The sequence below is a fragment of the Mytilus trossulus genome, chromosome 1, assembly GCF_036588685.1.
Source record: "Mytilus trossulus isolate FHL-02 chromosome 1, PNRI_Mtr1.1.1.hap1, whole genome shotgun sequence".
In the NCBI taxonomy this organism is placed as follows: Eukaryota; Metazoa; Mollusca; class Bivalvia; order Mytilida; family Mytilidae; genus Mytilus; species Mytilus trossulus.
In genome coordinates this window covers 54,569,117-54,589,706 of record NC_086373.1, presented here as the reverse complement: position 1 = coordinate 54,589,706, position 20,590 = coordinate 54,569,117, and the positions used below count along the sequence as shown (strand labels likewise).

General features: G+C 31.1%; 1 protein-coding gene across 1 annotated transcript in view; it reads left to right on the top strand.

The window, feature by feature from the left end:
* Window positions 1-8,169: 8,169 nt before the first annotated feature.
* LOC134727520 (metabotropic glutamate receptor 6-like) overlaps window positions 8,170-20,590 on the top strand; it is a 57,294-nt gene continuing 44,873 nt past the window's right edge. Inside the window, exon 1 of the mRNA XM_063591904.1 lies at window positions 8,170-9,056. Within this exon, the coding sequence (XP_063447974.1) occupies window positions 8,538-9,056 (519 nt within the window). The 5' untranslated portion in view covers window positions 8,170-8,537. The remainder of the gene's footprint in view (window positions 9,057-20,590) is intronic.

Genomic DNA, 20,590 nt, shown 5'->3' with positions numbered 1-20,590 from the left:
CGGAGCCTTGGCTCACACCGAACAACAAGCTATAAAGGGCCCCAAAATTACTAGTGTAAAACCATTCAAACGGGAAAACCAACGGTCTAATCTATATAAACAAAACGAGAAACGAGAAACACGTATATATTACATAAACAAACGACAACTACTGTACATCAGATTCCTGACTTAGGACAGGTGCAAACATTTGCAGCGGGATTAAACGTTTTAATGGGCCCAAACCTTCTCCCTTTTTCTGAAACAATAGCATAACATCACAACATATAAAAACATACGATAAAATATCAATTGGCAGACTTAACTCAATCAAAAAACGTATGATTACACAATGAACGAATAAATTTGATCTGCGATATCTGAATACAAATGCACAGTTAATTAAATATTAAAAAGGCTAACAAACAAATTCAAACACACTGAGAAATATTTAACCAATCAATGTTCACTTTAGAAAAAAACCCGTTTTTTTATAATCTTGAAGTTTATACAAATATTGTTTGCTTAACGTTTATCGTGTCAGATATTATTTATGTCTCATTGAACTTTATCTATATCCAATATTTTTCATAAACATGTTGTTTTGTTTGATTTTACTGTTTACATCTTTTTTTTGTGTAATGTAATTTTATTTTTTACATTTTTTGTAAGCTCTATGAATGTAAAATTTGACATTCGTAAACTTAATATTACAGAAAATATTGAAAACAACACGTTATTAATTTCTTGCGTCCGAAGCGCTTTTCTGGATTTACCTTCATTAGGAACGCTCAAAGCCAAACATTTGAAATCCGAAGATGTATAAGTACCGAAACCGTTGAAGAGCTGTATGTCAAAAATACCTAAAATAAATAGCCAAATTCATCTAAAGCCAACTTTGCCTAAGGGAGTTGAAACCTTAGTTTCTTAATAATTTATAAGTTTATAAACGGACAAATTTAAGTAAAGTTTGTTAAATCATGTTAGTACCGAAATACTAACTACTGAGCTGATGATACCCTCGGGGACTGATAGTCCACCAGGAAAGGGTCACTTTGACAACAGAGCAGTATAATTATAATTAAATACCAACTTATAAAAGGTTTGCATACTATGTTTATTCAAGTAAAAAATATAATAATAAAAGATGCGCTTAATGTCTACAAAGGACTCATCAGTGATGCTCGAATAAAAACAGTTTGAAGAGGAAACCCGAATCATAATAATATGTTACTGCTATTATATTATTTGACATTGTACCTCTAGGTTAACCACAAACAAAGTTGTCCAAAGCTTAATAAACCCAGATAGCTAGATGCAGTAATACCGTGTCATACGACCAATTGAATCCTAAAACATGTAGCACAACAACAAAGAATTGTAAAAGTAAATAAAAAGATACACAGCGCCATCACCTAGGATCTATTACTCAAGACTATCTTATATAATCTGTAACAGTCAGGATCCTACTTCGTCAAAATTATCTCCCAATTACGCTGGCCCAGTTCATTTTCACAATCGTAGAAACGGAAGCCATTGTAGGGATGACGCGCTACCAATTTTGCTCTTGGAAACCGATAAATTTATCCACATTGCACCATTACGATCCTTATATGTCAGTTGTATTTTTAAAGACAAATGTATTAACTAGCTAATGAGCATCAGTTAATGATCTTGTCTGCATTGATTCAACTTAACACTATTGTCTGATCGGTTCTCAGGTGGAATTTTCGAAAAATCATAAACATTTAAAAAAATTCGAATTAAATATTTCGCGGAAGGGCAGACTAGATTTTTGTTTAGTGTATGAAGACTATAAACTGTAGTTATCACACACAAAAAATTAGAATTTTTCGAAGATATACATTTTCATCATCCAACTTGAAAGACTGTCGTCAAGTACTTTCAGTAAAAAATAGCTATTCGAACACACCTTCTCTGTTCTTGTGACTCATTAGATAGGTATTTCACTTGACCCATATATTTCATCTTTTAGTACTGTGATTTTTTTGTGTTATAACGTCAACCTGTAGCTTTAATATATAAAAATTATAGAATCTGAAGCGAGACGATGTATGAAATATTCTTACTTTGAACGATATCAAGACAAAATACTCGACTCAAACACGCCTTAACTCTAAAGGTGCACTCGATTTTCTCTTTTCGATACAATTGTTACCGATTTTTTTGATTTTTTTCTTCAGTCACATAATGGAAGGGCAGACACGAAAATTACCGAACTAATAGATTGATATGTTTGCCGTCCGTGGTAATTTTTTTTTTTTAAATCGGAGGTTATGCATTTTTGTCATATAACTTGAAAGATAACCATGTCGTCGACTTGATATCTAATTGTTCTGCTTAACTATGAACTAGATAAATTGAAAACTTATGCAAATGGTGTTTTTTAAATAAAACACCACGTAGTTGAGAAGAAAATTGCAATTTTGTTTGTTTCATTAACTTTTTAAAAAAAATTCACTATAGTAAACAATACAATAAACATTTATCGCCTTCTCTAAAAAAAAAAAAAAAAAGAGCTTCGATTCTTTTGTTCTATTTCAACCTGGTTTCCGACTGATAAAGTAGACACTCAACATGTATCTAAGATGTATTGGTACTTTTACGACATTTTTAAGGAAACGAACAGGAAAAGAAATTTCCTCAAAGGAAAATTTGAAGACACACAGTTCATCCGAGGAAATAGAATTTCCTCAAAGGAAATCTTTATGCAGCAAATTCGCTATATGAGAAATCTTTTTCCCTTGAAGAAAAAACAATTTCCCTTGAGGAAATGGTTGAAAAAGGGGCATAACTTTTTAAACAGTGCTAGAGCCAAAACTTTTTAGAACAAAAATCAGGGAACCAATACCAACCAAGTTATCAAATTCATTTTGACTTAACTCCAAAACTTAAGATGATAAGTTTTGCACTCAGCAGAGTTCCAAACTTGTCCCGGAAACTGTTTTATCTTCTAGATGAAAAGAACATCATCAATATACATGAATGTGAATTAAAGTGATCTAGCTTCTTCAATCTTCCTGTAAGTAATCTTTTTTTTTTACAACTGTAAGAAGGAATTCCGATTCATATAAATATATGAAGAAGTCGATCAGGAGAGGTGAACAGTTTTGTACTAATATGAATGCCGACAACCTGCCGGAAAAAACTTCAAAGGTAATAAATATATTATCAATTAAAAACTCTACATACTAATCACATGTTCTTCTATGTAGCATGTTTTAACTTCAGGCTTATTCTCAATATTGCAGATCAATATTACTAAAACATTCTCATCGATTTGTACTAGAAATGGATTAATTAAGAATAGGGGTGTTCTCTAACTTATCGAATTCAAATGATTGATTACTCATCGATAAAGGCAATGACTTAAGTCGGTAGGGAAGAGAACTGAATACAACTCAGTGACTATTTCGCCATAAAAGGTATAAAAAAAATATTATAAAAAGTATGGCAAAGCTCAATGCGTGTACAGCAGTTATAAAAACTTATTTGGAATATAATTCTTAATTGTTGCAGATGTAGATTCGTTTTTGATTCCTTTTATAATTTCAATCTGTGATTGACTTTTTATAATATATTATTGTCAAGTGAAAATTTAAAAATTATAAAAGGTCTTATTATAATTGGCACATATGACTTGGTGCAACTATATGAGTTGTAGTAGTTACGATTACGTTGCTTTGTGATAAAACATTAACATCGCACTAAATGATCTTGCCAAGTTTACTATAATAGTTTGTTTTCTTTTTTATATTTTGTTGATGATAAAGAGCTAACATTGTTATTGCTACAAACAACTTTTTTCAGTAAGTCGATAGGTAATATGTTAATTAACTCAATTATTTCTATTTCCGTTTTGAAAATTGTGATTCCAATTACAGGAGTTAAATTAATAGATCTAAATGCAATAATGTTCACACTCAGCGCTTTGTTATGATAGTTAATATTCAAAGAAGTGCAAGTTTGAATAAAGTTCTTAATTCAAATATGGATAATTGTTCCTGTGAAATCATTGTGCCATGGTGAATAATTCTAGATTGGCCGATACATTAGTCCAAAGTATCCCGATTATGTGTCCATTTTCAAGAACTTGGTATGTCAAACTAGCCTAAAAGTACATTCATTATACAGGGAAAAAAACTTTTTGCTGTCAATATTAAAGCTCTTTTATTGTTATATACGCTCTAGAAAGGGCTCATAAAATGACTAGTGTAAAACTATTCCAAACAGGAAAACCAACGGTCATCTCTATATTAAAAAAGAAAAGAGGAACGAGAATTACTTATGAAACTTATCAACAAACGACAACCATTAAACACCAGTTCATAACTAAGGACATGTGCAAACGATTGCAGCTGGTTTAAACGTTTCAATAGGTACCTTCACTTTTACCTGAAACAATAGTATAACATCACAACATAGAAAACGACACATTAAAATACCAATTGAAATGTCTCAACTCTGGCAAAAGACATATCAACAAAACAAGTGAACATACATTGAAAGAATGAAATTGATCTATCAAAACAATGTAAATACAAAATCAATAAAATAAGTGGTGAGATGTCAAACAATATCAGAATGACAACCATAACCACAGCTAGATTCATCAGTGTGCTTTGAGTTTTAATATAATTTCACATTTGAATTATTGTTTCAGATATGTGCTGGCAAAGCTTCTATGCAACCCAGGAAAAAAATAAACTCATCATAGATACCAGGACTAAATTGGAAACTGAGAGTCACAGAAATAATTCGACACACATCGTACTAGCTAAACAACATATCATTTACTATTTATCAAACACATCTACAAAAACCTTAGACCCTCAACTCGTTGATATATATATTATTTTAAGACGATATTTGCATAGGATTTAAATGCGACAATGTGTCTTTTTCGTATTTCAAGATTGATGTAAATTTGATACATCTTATTTCCTAAAATACCCCATAATCAAGATCATCTATAAGACTTTCAAACAGTCTTCATTTGACTGTTTGAAAACAGATCATTGTTTGATTTTTTTCTCAGTAATCTATTCCTGTTCATTGTTTTGTTTGATTTCCTTACGGAATAAAAAGTCAACGTATAATTACATCAAAATTCTAACCCTGACTTGCTGAATTCATTTTTGTAGAAATTACTACCCAGTGAAACTATTACATATAATTCAAGCTAACGTTCCCTCCTTTACATCCTCTTGTTCGTTTTTAATCTAACAAAATTAAGTTATTTTTGGCGTCGAATGCTGATACAAATGTAATTGTTGCGTCATTTTGTTGAATTTAATTTCCAAAGTCAACACTGTCTTAACGAAAGTTGACTTTCTCTCCGATTACTTCAAATTAAATAAGATCAACATGTAAAAACATCACATTGGGAAACGCTTACTACATTATTAAATTTTAAACTTAATTTGATAAAATTCTTGGAAGGAAAGTAAATATATATGATTTCGTCAATTTGAAGTAATTGTGACATCAGAGTTGTAAACACGTGACTCATTTTTGTTTTGTTTTTACTTCCTTGTTCAACTATGAAATATTACACTTTCTATGCAAAGCTCATAAATGCCAAATATTTCTCCTAAGTAGCTATTGTATATATCATAGTATGGTGTCTCTTATACTCTACATATCCTTGTGAAGTCTTTCCAAGATGAAAAAGAGCAAAAACAATTTTTTTCACAACATTGTATTTTTTTGTGTATTGGTTTTTTTTTCGCAACATTGTATTTTTCTGTGTATTGTTAGTGGGCTGTTCCTTTTGGTTTGGCCATTTAAAGCTCATTTTGCAGTATAGTAGATTGCTTTATAGTAGATTATATATATATATATCCTTATCATTTATAATTGATACATTTAATTGTGTACATATCAATCAAACCACTTTCAATATTTTATACACAATTGCGGGTGTACCACCTAACATGTTTTCGCAATTATCTCTTATCAACTCATTTTTTAAGGGTATGTACATTTTCTTACAAATGTTGTCCATGTACGAACGTCATGCTTAGTATTATCATTCCATTTTGTATTTGCACTTTCCCATCCATTGCCTATCACCTTCATAATTCCAAACATTTTACCATTATTATGAACGAAAAAGCACGCAAAGTTTAGCGCGGGGAAAATACTTTTCAGCAGGTGAATATGCCTTTATTCAAAATCCATACCATACCGAAAACATTTTTTAAAAAGTTCTATCAAAATGGAAAAATATCGATTAATTGCTATACTTCTAAGTTTGATTGATACCCATGTTGGTTGGTGGACAGATTCAACGGGGACTACCACGGCCATGATTTCAACAGCCTTATTAAAGTCAGAGGCGAAGCAGTTTGTAAAAGTTAACGAACGACGACGCTTGATGCTGACAATAGCTCAAATAAGTCCTTACCAGGTTGCTTGCGAAAAACCTAGATTCAAGAAATAAAAAGACACGACAATGATTCGTTACGTTAAATGCTTAAAGGATATACATGTAAGAGCTAAGTATTAACATTTGTCTTCCCCTTGTCTGTAAACAAGTGCGTTGTACTTGTAATCAGTTTGTATTTCCTCTTTTTTTAATAAGAAGAAAGATATTGTAGGAACAAAAGTTTAAAATTCCTTACAAGATGAAGTTTTCTTTCCGCTTTCGAGATGTAATTATCGTATGGAAGAAGATTCAGAGTAGTTATTTTTCCGCATTCGCTGTTTCTGTTTCCAATCTGCACTTTTGATCCCCCGCGTAAATCGTTGTGAGAAACATAGAAATATCGGGCGTCCGTCCGTGTGCTCGGTCTTGTTAGTGCTCTCACGGGTACAATTCTTGTCAGATTTTTTTATAAAGTTTAAACTATAGCTTAATATCAGCAATATCTCGGACAAGTTCTATAATGGTGGGCGATCGACTTTTTTAACAGTGTTATGCCCTTTTGAAATATAAAATATGTGCGATGCGAGGGACATTGACACTACTTTTATAATCAAACACTTAAAATATAAAAATATATATAAGAAGATGTGGTATGATTGCCAATGAGACAACTATCCACAAAAGACCAAAATGACACAAACATTAACAACTATAGGTCACCATACGGCCTTCAACAATGAGCAAAGCCCATACCGCATAGTCAGCTATAAAAGGCCCCGATAAGACAATGTAAAACAATTCAAACGAGAAAACTAACGGCCTTATTTATGTAAAAAAAAATGAACGAAAAACAAATATGTAACACATAAATAAACGACAACCACTGAATTACAGGCTCCTGACTTGGGACAGGCACATACATCAATAATGTGGCGGGGTTAAACATGTTAGCGGGATCCCAACCCTCCCCCTAACTTGGGACAGTGGTGTAACAGTACAACATAAGAAACGAACTATAAAAATCAAGCGGTTCTCGTTAAATTAATAAAAAGTATATGGTCTTTTGTAGACGTAACTTGCATCTGGCGTACACAATTATATGCCTGATATCTAAGATGTTGAATTAAAAAGACAAAGTATTTACAAAGGTATTGTTATTAAATAATTAATTATTTCTAATTCAAAACAGATCTTGGTTCCTTGAACATTGAATCGTCAGATATTTTTGTATGAATATAAAATAATGCAGATAAATGAGTTACAAAACATGATAATTTATGTTGCATGATTCCCAATGAGACTACAATCAAAACGAATCGTAATAAAGCGGATTTAAGCAATTAATGGTCACTGTATGGCGTCAAAAATGGGGATAACTCCATACAGTGTAGTCAGCTATAATAGGCCCGACATGACAAAAAATATAAAACAATACAAAAAAACAAAATACCAATTTAACAGAGCTGATAAATGTGGCGTCAACTTCTACTTGAAACTAACTCTGTGTCCGTTTCAACTTGTTATTATTATATTTTATAACAGTAAAACCTCTAAAAAGTTTACTTCCGCCTAGCTATTTTTACGTTGAAACTACATTAGTATTTACTTAGAACAAATGTTAAATATTTACTGAGAACAATATTAATGTTGATTATATAAAATCAATGTAAGTGATATAGTACATATTGAATAAAATTCTGTGATTGGACAAATCTGTATCAGTATTGTACTCTATTTAGTCATTCGATCTTTTCCTAATTATATATGTAACGATTCTAATTAAGTTAGAAAGTGTTAATCTTACATGCTAAATATGGACACTTTAACGACATGCTGCTGTAAGAGTTAAGCTGTATCGATGCCTCTCCTCTAGGAACTCGTTATTGAAATTGACAGTACTTTATTATATCAATAGCAATCCCAGGCATATTCTCTTCATTCACAATTCGAAACGGACTGTAATAGGTAACATTATGCCATCAGGTGTATTTTCTGAAGGTAATTCCTTCGTTGGGCTATTAAATCGATTTCTGTGCATAAACGTCTTGAATCTGATCAAAATGATGTAGAATATCTTGATGCATTGCGCATGTGTTATTCTCCTCAGGCAGAGTGTTTAGTATAATGTTGATTTTTTGACGTGGAAGTGACACTTGTTTACTTTTTGATGATATTATTAGAAGTGAAAATGACAATAATTTATAATACGAATTTCAAACATTGTTTGCTAATTTTAATGTTAACCTTCTCTACAAAATTTGATGTTTGCTTTGGAACCGAAAAAGAAAAACTTCTAATTGACGGGAAAATAATTTTTGGCGGTCTTTTTCCAATGCATGAAAAACAACAAGGAGAAGAAAGATGTGGTAAAATAAAGAAAGAAAAGGGAATTCAAAGACTAGAAGCAATGTTATTTGCAGTAAAGAGAATAAATGCTGATGATAATATTTTACCTGATATACCAATAGGTGTGCACATACTCGACACGTGTAGCTCGGATACATATGCCTTAGAACAGTGCATGGATTTTATAAAAGCCCAAATGACAACGATAGATATTACCGACTACAAATGTGATGATGGACAAACCCCCCTTTATAACCCCATTAAACCTGTGGTAGGGGTAATAGGGGCTGCATCCAGTACAGTGTCTATCATGGTGGCTAACATCCTGAGGCTTTTTAAGGTAAGACTTCAAATTACTACTTGTTGAAATCAAGAAAAACATCTGCATACATCTAATGCCTAGCAAATCATCTCTTTAACAACATCGTCTTTTGTTTTCCCTATGAATATTTTTTTTTCTTAAAAAATTGGGGTGTTTTTATTTTAATTGAGAGAGAACCATGAAGAGGAAAAGGGGACATTAAGTTCTTTATTTTGCATGTTTTCTTGTATAATTTGTTATGTCTGGATAAGAAGGTTATTAATCGTAACGTTTTTTATACATGTATATGGAAATTTTAAATCTTTTGATTTATTAGTTTTATGTACTTGCATAATAGTTCACACTTTTAAAATAAAAGCAGTTCGATTAAACTTTAAATAACTGTAAAGCGAAAAGAAAGGTTTGTCAAATCAATAAACTTATTCAAACAGATTTATTTATGTTTGGTATTGAAACCATTTATTTATGTATATATTTGATGAAGCGTTTGCCACAAAGATTTTAAGGCATAAATGCATGTTCATAGCGATATCCATTTGTATACAAGCAAAGGACTTTGATTAACATTTGCAACCAGGTAGATATTGAAAAAGTCTTACAAATTATGGATAATTAAAAAAAAACGTATATGTGATGATTAATCCTTCCGATGTAAAGGGAAAAATAATAAAAATAAGTCAATGTTCTTAAATTGTGCATATTTTAACTAATATTATCCAGGAAAATCATTGTGTATCCTATATCCGATTATACGGTTAATTTCCTTGACTTGTCTCAAGGGATATGTCTATCCTATAGTACATTGCGTGTTTATTTTCAATTTGACTAGATTGTTAATTTAATCAATGTAAGTTCTAAAGTTTCTGATACTGATTTTATGCAGAACCTTTGCATATGAATGACACGACGGGTTTAAGAAGTCTGATTGAAAACAGTAGAGTATTTTTTTATATATATTCAATGAATGGCATTTTAAGAATGTAAGATTCAACTCTCTACTTGATCCAACTTTCTTCAAAGAATTAATTACAAATGTTTGATGAGGAAGACCTCAAAACAGTATTTAAATGTACTGTCAGCTGTATACAAATCTTAGTTCTGACTTTGTACTAAACATATAATTCCTCTGGGTTGAAATGTATACACATATGTCAAAAGGGGTTTTATTTTGAGGTAGCTAATGTTGGTTTATCTTTATATCTTTGAAGAGGCGGTGAGATGTGGAATATGGTGAACGGGGGTGGGGGGGGGGGGGGCTCCTTCTTTGAAGTTTTTCCATTTATTGATTTATAACTTCTAAGTTTTATATATATTCTGTGTTCTTGAAATGATAACAATATTTCTAAAATTTTGAGACCGATTATGACTGTTTCAGTTCATTGCATAGCAGATCGACGATTCGCGTAGCTCTATAAGTAGTTATATATTACATTTGTATACAATGATACTGATGTTTTGACAAAATTTCAGTTTCATGAAGAATTTCTAGAAATTTCCGTTTTTAATAAATTTAGATCCTTACCACTTTATAAGAATAAATAAAAACTATGTTAAAGTACATGGAAATCCTCACGTTCATAATTTGATACACTACTTAAAAATAGATCTGTATTAATAATTGTTTATCGAGTTTTATTCTGAATGTCTTTTTGTCTATTTAACACTATGGGTGTTGGTGAAGATTTATAAGCGTTTACTGTTTCGTGGCAGTGATAATTTACGACTGTTTAACCCTGCAACGCTAAGGATGCATGCTTGAAGACAAATGCAAACAGCTAATCATTGTTTATATAAATAATATTTCCCTAACACCTCTCGCAGATCAAGATAACCTGATGAGGTGGTAAATCATCCTTGAAAATTAAGTTTATAAATATAAGTATTTTATTGTATGATTATCAATTTATGTGTCTTTGAAATGTTTGTCGGATAGCTGTTCAGTATACATGCATATTCTTTTTACCATTTAACAGTTAAAAGGTTTTGCAGGGGGGATCTTCTGGACATTATTATCTTAGGTCACCGAAAGTTTACAAATTATTCTCTAGCTGTTAAAAAACTATCAGTAATATTAATGAAGTAATCATAATAATGACTAAAATAAGGAAAAAAGAATAAAATTCAAATCAGATGTTTCATTATATATAAAGTATAGTAATATTGTTTATAACTATTCTTAATGTATTTATAGTAATGAACAGAATTAGATGAGAAAGTAAATATACTTTGGAGGGGAATCTAAGAAAAAAAATGTTAATTTCTGTTTTACTCAATACATTTATTTGAAGGGGAAATAATTGATACCATTCATTATATGAATTTTCTCGTTATGTTCTCTATGACATACCACAGAGCCTCAAATGAACTTTTGAACTTTCACACATGTAAAGATGTGATATTGGAAGAGACGAGCAATATCATTAAATACTATGAAATTTGACAGCTTTGTAGTTGAGAGTGAACTCTGTCCTAAGACTCGGGTAACAGCAAAGACAGAAAACAGAAAGCGATCATCTGTCTATAGAATCGATAGACTATCATCAAGGCACTGCTGTCTTGAAACAAGCACAATGATGATATTTTACAAAGTTACATGATGTACACATCTTAACATTTCAAAACAGATGCACAAGCAAACAGCTCTGAAAGACAAACCCTTAGAAATATTTAAAAAGAAATTAAAAAAAATCAAACCTCAAACTTGCATATCTGTATCGATAATGTGGATTGAGTAGCATGGATATAAAAGGGCACTCCACTGTGATTCTTAATCATAAAAAAAAGGGACGAAAGATACCAGAGCTCAAGCTCATAAATCGAAAATAAACTGACAACGCCATGGCTAAAAATAAAAAAGACAAACAGACAAACAACAGTACACATGACACAACATAGAAAAATAAAAATAAGCAACATGAACCCCACCAAAAACTATACTATGGTTAACTTGTACATGCATTTATTGAGTTATAAATTATTGTATGCATGATAACATGTACAACCACTGAAACATATTTCAAAATTATCTGAAATAAGTTAATTTAAATAATTTAGTTTCTTCTGTAAGTTTTATTTTACCAATTACATCATGTTTTACATATTTGAAATTATTTCATATTTAAAATATCACAAACATGTACTTCATTGTGTATCATATTTCATGCCGAATTCAAACATTGTTTTGTGGTTCATACTAAAATGCCCAAACAAAGTGTCACTGTTGGATGACAATCGTGAATTCGGACATGGAGCATAGGATGTTAAAAATTCACGTAACTGATTTACTTCTAATTCACAAAGATATGAATAAATAACAACGGAAACATATTGTTTACGACACTAACATGACTTTATATGGGCAGTCACCCATCTTGCATGTTTATAAAATCAATGCAATTATACTGCTTAAGGTGGTACCCAACACTTACACTAAAATTAATTTGGCTCGTTTAATTTGCATAAAATTTTGAAAAAAGTATTGACTTTGACCCTTTGATAAAAATATAAAAATTCCAAAAAAATTTGAACCAACCGTTTTATCAAAAAAAATACGCTGGTTATATAGCAGTTTGACAAACACTTATTTTGATCATTGAGAAGCTTAATATTCCCTTAACAACACAACGTAATTTAAACATTTAGCTGATTTTACAGAGTTATCTCCCTGCAGTGTTAAATACCACCTTAAATAGCATAACTGTAAAATAACACTGCAAATAAATAACATATGTTGTCCAAAAACGGAAAACTAACGTAGGAATTAAAGTAAAACAATATAAAGTGCTATTGTGAGAAAACAGAGAACTAATATTTTTGAGGCAAACATCCCTAAATAAAATATGTGATGGGTTTATTTATCTTAGAAGCAGAAGTTGTCAAACTTCTAGTTTTAATTCAATTGTTTGGAGTGCTCGTTTCTTCTTTCCTCTTATGTCTTAAATGGAGTGAGAAGATGCAAGGTAGCTTTCAAACTCCATAAGCAGAAAACAGATAATAGTATAAAACAAAAAGAAAACTCCAAGAAGGAAAATATGTTCCTGCTTCACTAGTGACACCTATTGCGCAAGTCACATTTTAAATCTATCAAACTGAATTATTTATAACATGATTCAAATGAGTAACCTATTTTGGTTTCAATCTGATTTTTCTTCTTATTTCCAATTGCTGTCTCCGTAAAGGTCTATAAAGACAAGACATTTACATTCACCCATGTTATCTGCTTTTTAATGGTTTGCTGCTTCGGGACAATAGTCCGATATTTTTACCTTATCAAGAAGTTAAATTATGTATAAGTTACGTTCATCTTAAAGTTTATGAATCGGCAGATGTACATTTGTATTTGATATCCTTCACCAATTATACTAATGAAATAACTCGAATATTAAAGAGATCTTGATAACGTATATGTAACATAAGAGATTAATCCAAGTCGAAATTATCAATATCATTTTTTTCCATAATGAAACAAAATGGCCATGCAAACTATGTGAAATGAGATCACCCCTAGTTTTTGGTGGGGTTCGTGTTGTTTATGCTTTAGTTTTCTATGTTGTGTCTTGTGTACTTTTGTTTGTCTGCTTGTCATTTTCATTTTTAGCCATGACTTTGTCGATATATTAGTTTGTCTGTCCCTTTGGTATCTTTCGTCCATCTTTTTTAATAGATCCGTACTTTTATATTTCAATTACCAGGCACTTAAAAATAAGTAAAGCCTCTAGTATTTGTTTTTCAATTCTGTTTTGGGAATGTGCGTTGAAGTAGTGACATTAGACAAGTAATTATTTTAAAGTAAGAAATTTCAGTCATAGCAGACAGACAAAACAGATATCAAAATACAGTAAATACATAAACTAGTATACTAAAACAAATTCTGGCACTTTAATATATAGTGTTGGGACATCACTTATCCATAACAATGGCTTAAAATGAATCCCAACACTTCCAGACTAACACATCAATATCAAATTCTGTTGAAATGGATATTGCAACATAGAATACAACAGACATGGCTAGTTTATCTTACAATAAAAGTAAGAAAGACAGAGAACCCCTATCTTTTACATCTGCACTTTATAGTATTGTGGAATTATGGAAGTCGCACGTACTACGTCCAAGTTATAATTAAATGTAAATAATGTACTTCCAAACTAACAGCACTATAGGCGCACTGTAGTCGTTACATTTTTAAATATGCTTGAAAATGTGTCTGCTCAAAAGGTATAAAAATTTGTTAGTACTCTTTTTCAGTCTTGTTTTATTTGTGATGAAAGAGGTTTAAAAAAACCACAGAAGTACAAATGTATTTTGAAATCTTTACAATTTACCAAATATTGCTTGAGATATATGCAGTGTTAGGACAGTGATAGTGCAGTAAAACATAATACAATACGATTCCGCATCAATATCATAAAAAATCCATTTTTGGCAAATTTGGGTTAAAGGTTATGCAATATTGTGTTCTAACTTCATATAACTCAATAATAAGGGGGAAATCATTAATTTCTATTAAGACAGGAGATTACACTATTGATCTTTTGTGATCATTAATGAATAATAATGAGGAGTTCCGGACAGCAAATATGGCAACTATGCAACCATTAGTGTTATAAAGGCTCAATCTGTATGCTAAATCATTCGTTAGAAATAACACTGGCTTATATCCTTTGTAGCTTATTGATGTTGGCCAGTTTTGATGGACACTGTAAACAAATTTGCGTATGCATTGGATTTTGTATAATTCATGCTAGTGTTAAATTTTTGATCTATAAATTTATTTTCAGATAGTATAAATTATCTCATCTAGTTGGATAAATTATTTTTTAAATAGTATAAATTATCTCATTTAGTCTTTTTTTTTCTTTAATAAGTACATGTATAATCATTTTAACTTTTTCAAAATCCTTGTGATTCTCAATTTATAGCAGATAAGTGACAGTGTGCTTAGAGGACATTTAGACTTAAAAAGCAGATGAATCTTTCTTTTTTTGTATGTGTAAATAAACCTTGACAATTTGTTTTATTGGTGGAGGATTGTGATATAATTGTAAATAATTCAATAGTGTGACCGTTTTTTTTTTATATACTGGTGGATAGTTTTCCTACTCCTATTTTTGGAGGTGTGCCTAAATTGGCAGAAGATAGAAAATACAGATACAGATCAACTATATCATTAATCTCCCTATATTGTTAAGTAGTGATTTTGCTTTGATGTATGTACATGCAGGTGTTTGTTAATTGCACAAAAGTCAATTCAGTGTCCTTTATACTTATTTTAATTGGTGTGACGTCAGTTTCATTTCTTATTGGAAATAGTTGACTCGATTTATATTACCAATCTCGTTATTTAGTTAAATAGAGATTTCACTGATATATGTGCATCTACAAATCTGTCCTTTCGTGCTTTTTATCAAATCAAACATAGTATCGGGATTCATACATGGAAAGTGAGGAGAACTGCACGTCGTTTCAGAGCACATGAGTATAACAGTCAGTATACTAAGGTGGTAGCCATGATGCGTGATCTTTTGTTTTCTGTTCTGTGTTTTGTTTAATCTTCATCTTACTTTCGTTTTCTACATTCGGCCGTTGCGATGTTTGTATTTCGACGAGCAAAATGTTTTTGATTGCGTGTTTACCTATACTTTGAAATTTCGGATATAACTATCCGTTAACCATACCTTTTGTTTCTGACATGAAAAAATATAATTCAAAAAGTGTTGTTAAAATGTTTGATTTTGATCATTTTTGATTTCATTATTCTGATTTGTGTCTTCAAGAACCCCGCACATTATTACTTTAATACATTATCTCTCTATCACGAATGCATGTCATAAAAACCACCTTCGTTTAATAATATTGTCGTTTAGCTTTTACTCCCAACGCGTTTTTAAGTAATAAAACATTTGTGTCTTTGAAATATTGTAAATAAAGGTGATGTTTTGTAAATCGCAATGAGACCGTAACTTACAAACATTTAGTGTTATTTCTGTGCACGCAACTCGTGTTTTGGAATTCAAAGTTTAAAAAGGTTCAAAATCGGTAAACGTTTTTTGTTTCTTGTTTAATTGTCGGCTACGAAGCATTTAATCATATATTCCTTCCTTTTTTAAACACGCAAACATATAAATATTATTCTACATATGTAAATATATAGTATATTGCTGTTTCAATAGATTAATTTCTTTTTTCTCTTTTGTTTTTGATATCTGTTCAATATCCGTTTATCAAAAATTTTGATCTATGAAAAAAACAGTGGATTATAATTCTATTTGACTATTTGTATTACAGGTTTCTGTTTTCCTTCAAGCAGAAACAAATCTATTTAATATGTAAAATAAGAATAATCTAGTGTTTTGTTTCTCTTCAGTGGCACTTATAGTATTTGTTTTACAGATTCTTTGTTTTGATTTGCTATACACACAATATTTGCATGCAGGAGAATTGTTATGATAAGCAACCGTTTTTGTTTACTCTATTTGTCGTAGGATTTCAAGTCAGTGTGCTCGCATAGAGTGCCGTAGGTCAAGGTTAGATCTATGAATCAGGTCAACCAATGTCAATATAAAATGTTAGGCACCATTCCTATCCTACACTTCCTTAGTTTAAAAGGTACAGTTTCAATAAACCAGTATAAAATGTCGAGATATGTATACATATGACAGGAAGTGTCTTCTCATTTCCCCGCTAAATCATCTTGTTTGCATTGCACGTTTTGATCTTCGTTACGACCAGACAAACCTTAAATAGTCTAATATACGGAATCAAGAATTCTGCATATAGAATTGAAAAATCAATGTAAAGTTGTCGGGATAATTTTTACCATAATACTGGTGAAACTGTCAGTGAAACAGGGGATGTGTTTGAGTATACGCCTGGGGCGGCCTATGGTGTAAAATATCAAACCATAGGTACCTATGGATAACCATAGGCTGTCTCAGGTGTATATCCAAACACACCCAGGTACTTTACAAGGATTTACTGTCCTTTTTAAAGCATGAAAAACATCCTTAGTTTTATTTGCTTATTAAAAGAGAGATTTCTGTATTCATAAAGTGAGGTGAATATCCTTGTAACAGCAATATCTTTATAGAAATAAATTCAAACTTTCAATAATCCCATGTAAATGTAATATGATGTCTATTGACTAGCCAATAAGGTTTTGTATTCTAAAATTAATGTTATCTTCAACAACTATTGCTCACAGTTTGATGCACAAATAGTCCTATCTAGAAAACATATTACAACTTAATTATTAGCTAGCTAATAAAACGATCGCTTCTTTGTATTGATTTGTTTTAATATCGGCTTATTAATTGTTCAATAACGTTTAGTGCACGCTTTGTTCACGAAAAGATACATTCTATAAATTCTATAAACGTCAGTTAATAAGTGAATAGAGAGCGACATTACCGTGTGACTCGATTGCTTGTAATTGGCAATTTACAGTGCACGGTATATCTATGTTAAATAATAGAGGCCGTTTCGAATTTTCATGCCATACATGCGTAGTATAGAGACATAATTGATAATACGAAGATCTTCAACACTGATATGAATTCAGGAAAAGTATGCCAAGATTAAATGTTCAGATATTTCTACTAAAATTACGTTGATTTTTTTGTTAGATTTTTACGTGGAGTGTTATAAAATCTTTCATCTCGAAAAGAACAAAGTAAAATCTGTTTATAATCATGTATGTACATAATGATACAAATTGTATTGAATTCCCTACGTGAGACAGGTTAGAACCATTTTATTTTAACACATGAAAGATCACACTCCTTTCTCTAAGCGCCATTTTTATTGTTTCAGTTTTCTTTTTTTTAATGCTGTTTACTCGGCGATACAAACCAGGAAGCGAATTGTCTTTCAATGATAACAAACCATGTATATGGACGTTGCTTATATCTCAAATTTTGTCAAAAAAATTATGCAGACGAAGAAGTACATTTATTATTATTATTTACCTATGACACTTTCCTTGCTTTTTCTTGTCACAGAAACAACAAATTAAGAATCCGTTGTATATTGAAAAAACTGTCTTATTTTGACTTTGTTAATAAAGATATACATCACTAGACAGGCAACCAGTGCTAATTAAGTGACTGTCAGATTTTACTGTGTTGATCGTTTGATAATGTTCATTGGCAAGTACTTGTTTGGAAGGGAAACAATCAAGTCCGTTATTGTAAAGTTGGTCAAACGAGAGGAATATCAAGACATATTGGTTGTTACTGGAAAAAGAGGGCTTGTTTGATAAAACATCTTTCGGAAGATCATTTACTGATCGACTCATCAATAGTTATTGTGTGTGTTCCTCGACATAAAGAGAGCATCCCAGTTGTCAAATGCATGAATCGTCAGATCAAAATACCTCATTGTGATCGGACATGGTTGTGTATTTATACATCCATGATTCGTTTACATTCAGATGATAATTTAGATGACTATATGTCTTTTTATCTTATTCGGTTTTTTTTTATCAAATATGATATTTGAGATGATTTCAAATATACCTTAACATATGTCAATTACTGCTCTACGAATTGTGATACTTTCGGATTCCAAGTACTTGTTTAGATCACTTCTGTTGAGAAATACATATTCGGAATTCGAATATTATAGTTAATCAAATTAATATCCGTATATGATACCTTTCATTTTATATGCTATTTATTGTGCCACTGCAGACAAGGTTCAATGTATTTCTTTTCTTAACGATGTTGCTCTACTTTTATTCCTCGCCTTAGAATTGTGCTACCTCAATTATTTGCCTCTGGAGAACGACGCATCCTAAATTCGTGGGCATTGATATACGTGTGTTAAAAACAAACTAAGCCTGTTGCGTGTCTACGTAATTCTGCTCTACTTTAATGGAATTATTCCCTCAACAGTGATCAAACACGATTTGATGTGAGATTGATATTCTTTAATCAGTCTATGGTACTCTAGGTAATATAGAGATCAGATAAAGATAGTTTCCTAGCTAAACCATATATGTAGAACACGGTAGAAATACATTTATTTCTTGGTAATTAGAATCAAACTTAACCACGGTCAATTTTCGGTATATCGAGACAAATTATCGTGAAAGATCGGTGAACGAATTTTGCAATCGCACTGTGAAAGATCTGAAATCGGATCGCGCACGAAATATATCGAGAGCTCCCATCTAAGGTCAGCAATCAATAAAAGTCATTGAATTATAGAAACAGAGATGTCTGAAAAATCTTTCAACAATGATATTAATATCTTACAAAAATAAAAGTTTAAACAAATTTTACTATTCGCAAGCAAAATATAATGTTAAAAAATAACGGTTATTTGTGTTTTTAAATTTTGCAATCGAAAACATTTTGAAAAATTGACGAGCTTCAAGATCATGACTTCGGTGTCTATGCTGTGATATAAATCACTACAAATTTTATAGTAATTGTACCCTAATGTTTCATCTTAGTCTGAAGTTATTTGTGTTTTAAGATCAATGTGTCGTGTCTGTAGTGTTTACTATATAATTAATTACCTGTGCATTGATTTCAGATAGTGTTACTAGATGCGTTAATGACTTTGGAAAGGTCACATTCTTTATAGACCTCATGAATAACATTGGTTATCAGAGAATTATTACTTTCGATTTTTCTGTGTGTTTTTTTTTATATTTACCTTGGCTGACGGTGAAAAATAAACAAATAGAAAAATAGATGCAATAAAAAAAAAATGCAGGTTATTTAATAAAATAGATGTTGTGGTAACTGAATTCCCTGTATAGAACATAATTTATAGGCTTTAAATTATTAATTTTTATTCCATATCAATTCTGTTATTGCCGAAAGACTTTTGTCACATTCTTAAGTTTCCTAGTATTGTAAATTGATTTTGTTTAAATCATTTGTTTTTCTTATGAAGTTTTAAAGATTGCGTTTATCTCCAATTGTTCATGTACTAGTAATCTTGTCGGTGTTAGAAATGCTATATTTGTAATTTAAACATGATGATTCGTCGTAAATATAATTGAATCATCACATACATGTATATTTGCTAGTCTTGTATTATTTAAATTTTAGTTTCGTGTGTACAATTTGTAGTTTCGTATGGCGTTCATTATCACTGAACTAGTATATATGTGTTTAGGGGCCAGCTGAAGGACGCCTCCGGTTGCGGGAATTTCTAGCTACATTGAAGACCTGTTGGTGACCTTCTGCTGATATTTTTTCTATGGTCAGGTTGTTGTCTCTTTGACACATTCCCCATTTCCATTCTCATTTTTTTTTGTAAACACGTTCTTTTTACCATTCAGCAGCAAATGGCACCAGACATGAGATACTAACTACATGTAGTGAGCTTAACAGGTTTTTCTTCAGGTTTTCTTTTAGGTGACTTTAAAATCGTACAAGCATCTAGCATGCACATACTATAGAAATAGGGATATTAATTATGATTGCCCATGGGACAACTATCCACCAAAGTTTAAATAAAGTGGATATAAGCAATTAAATGCAACAATATGACAAAACCCAATAATGTATAGGATATAAAAGGCCCCAACAATTCTA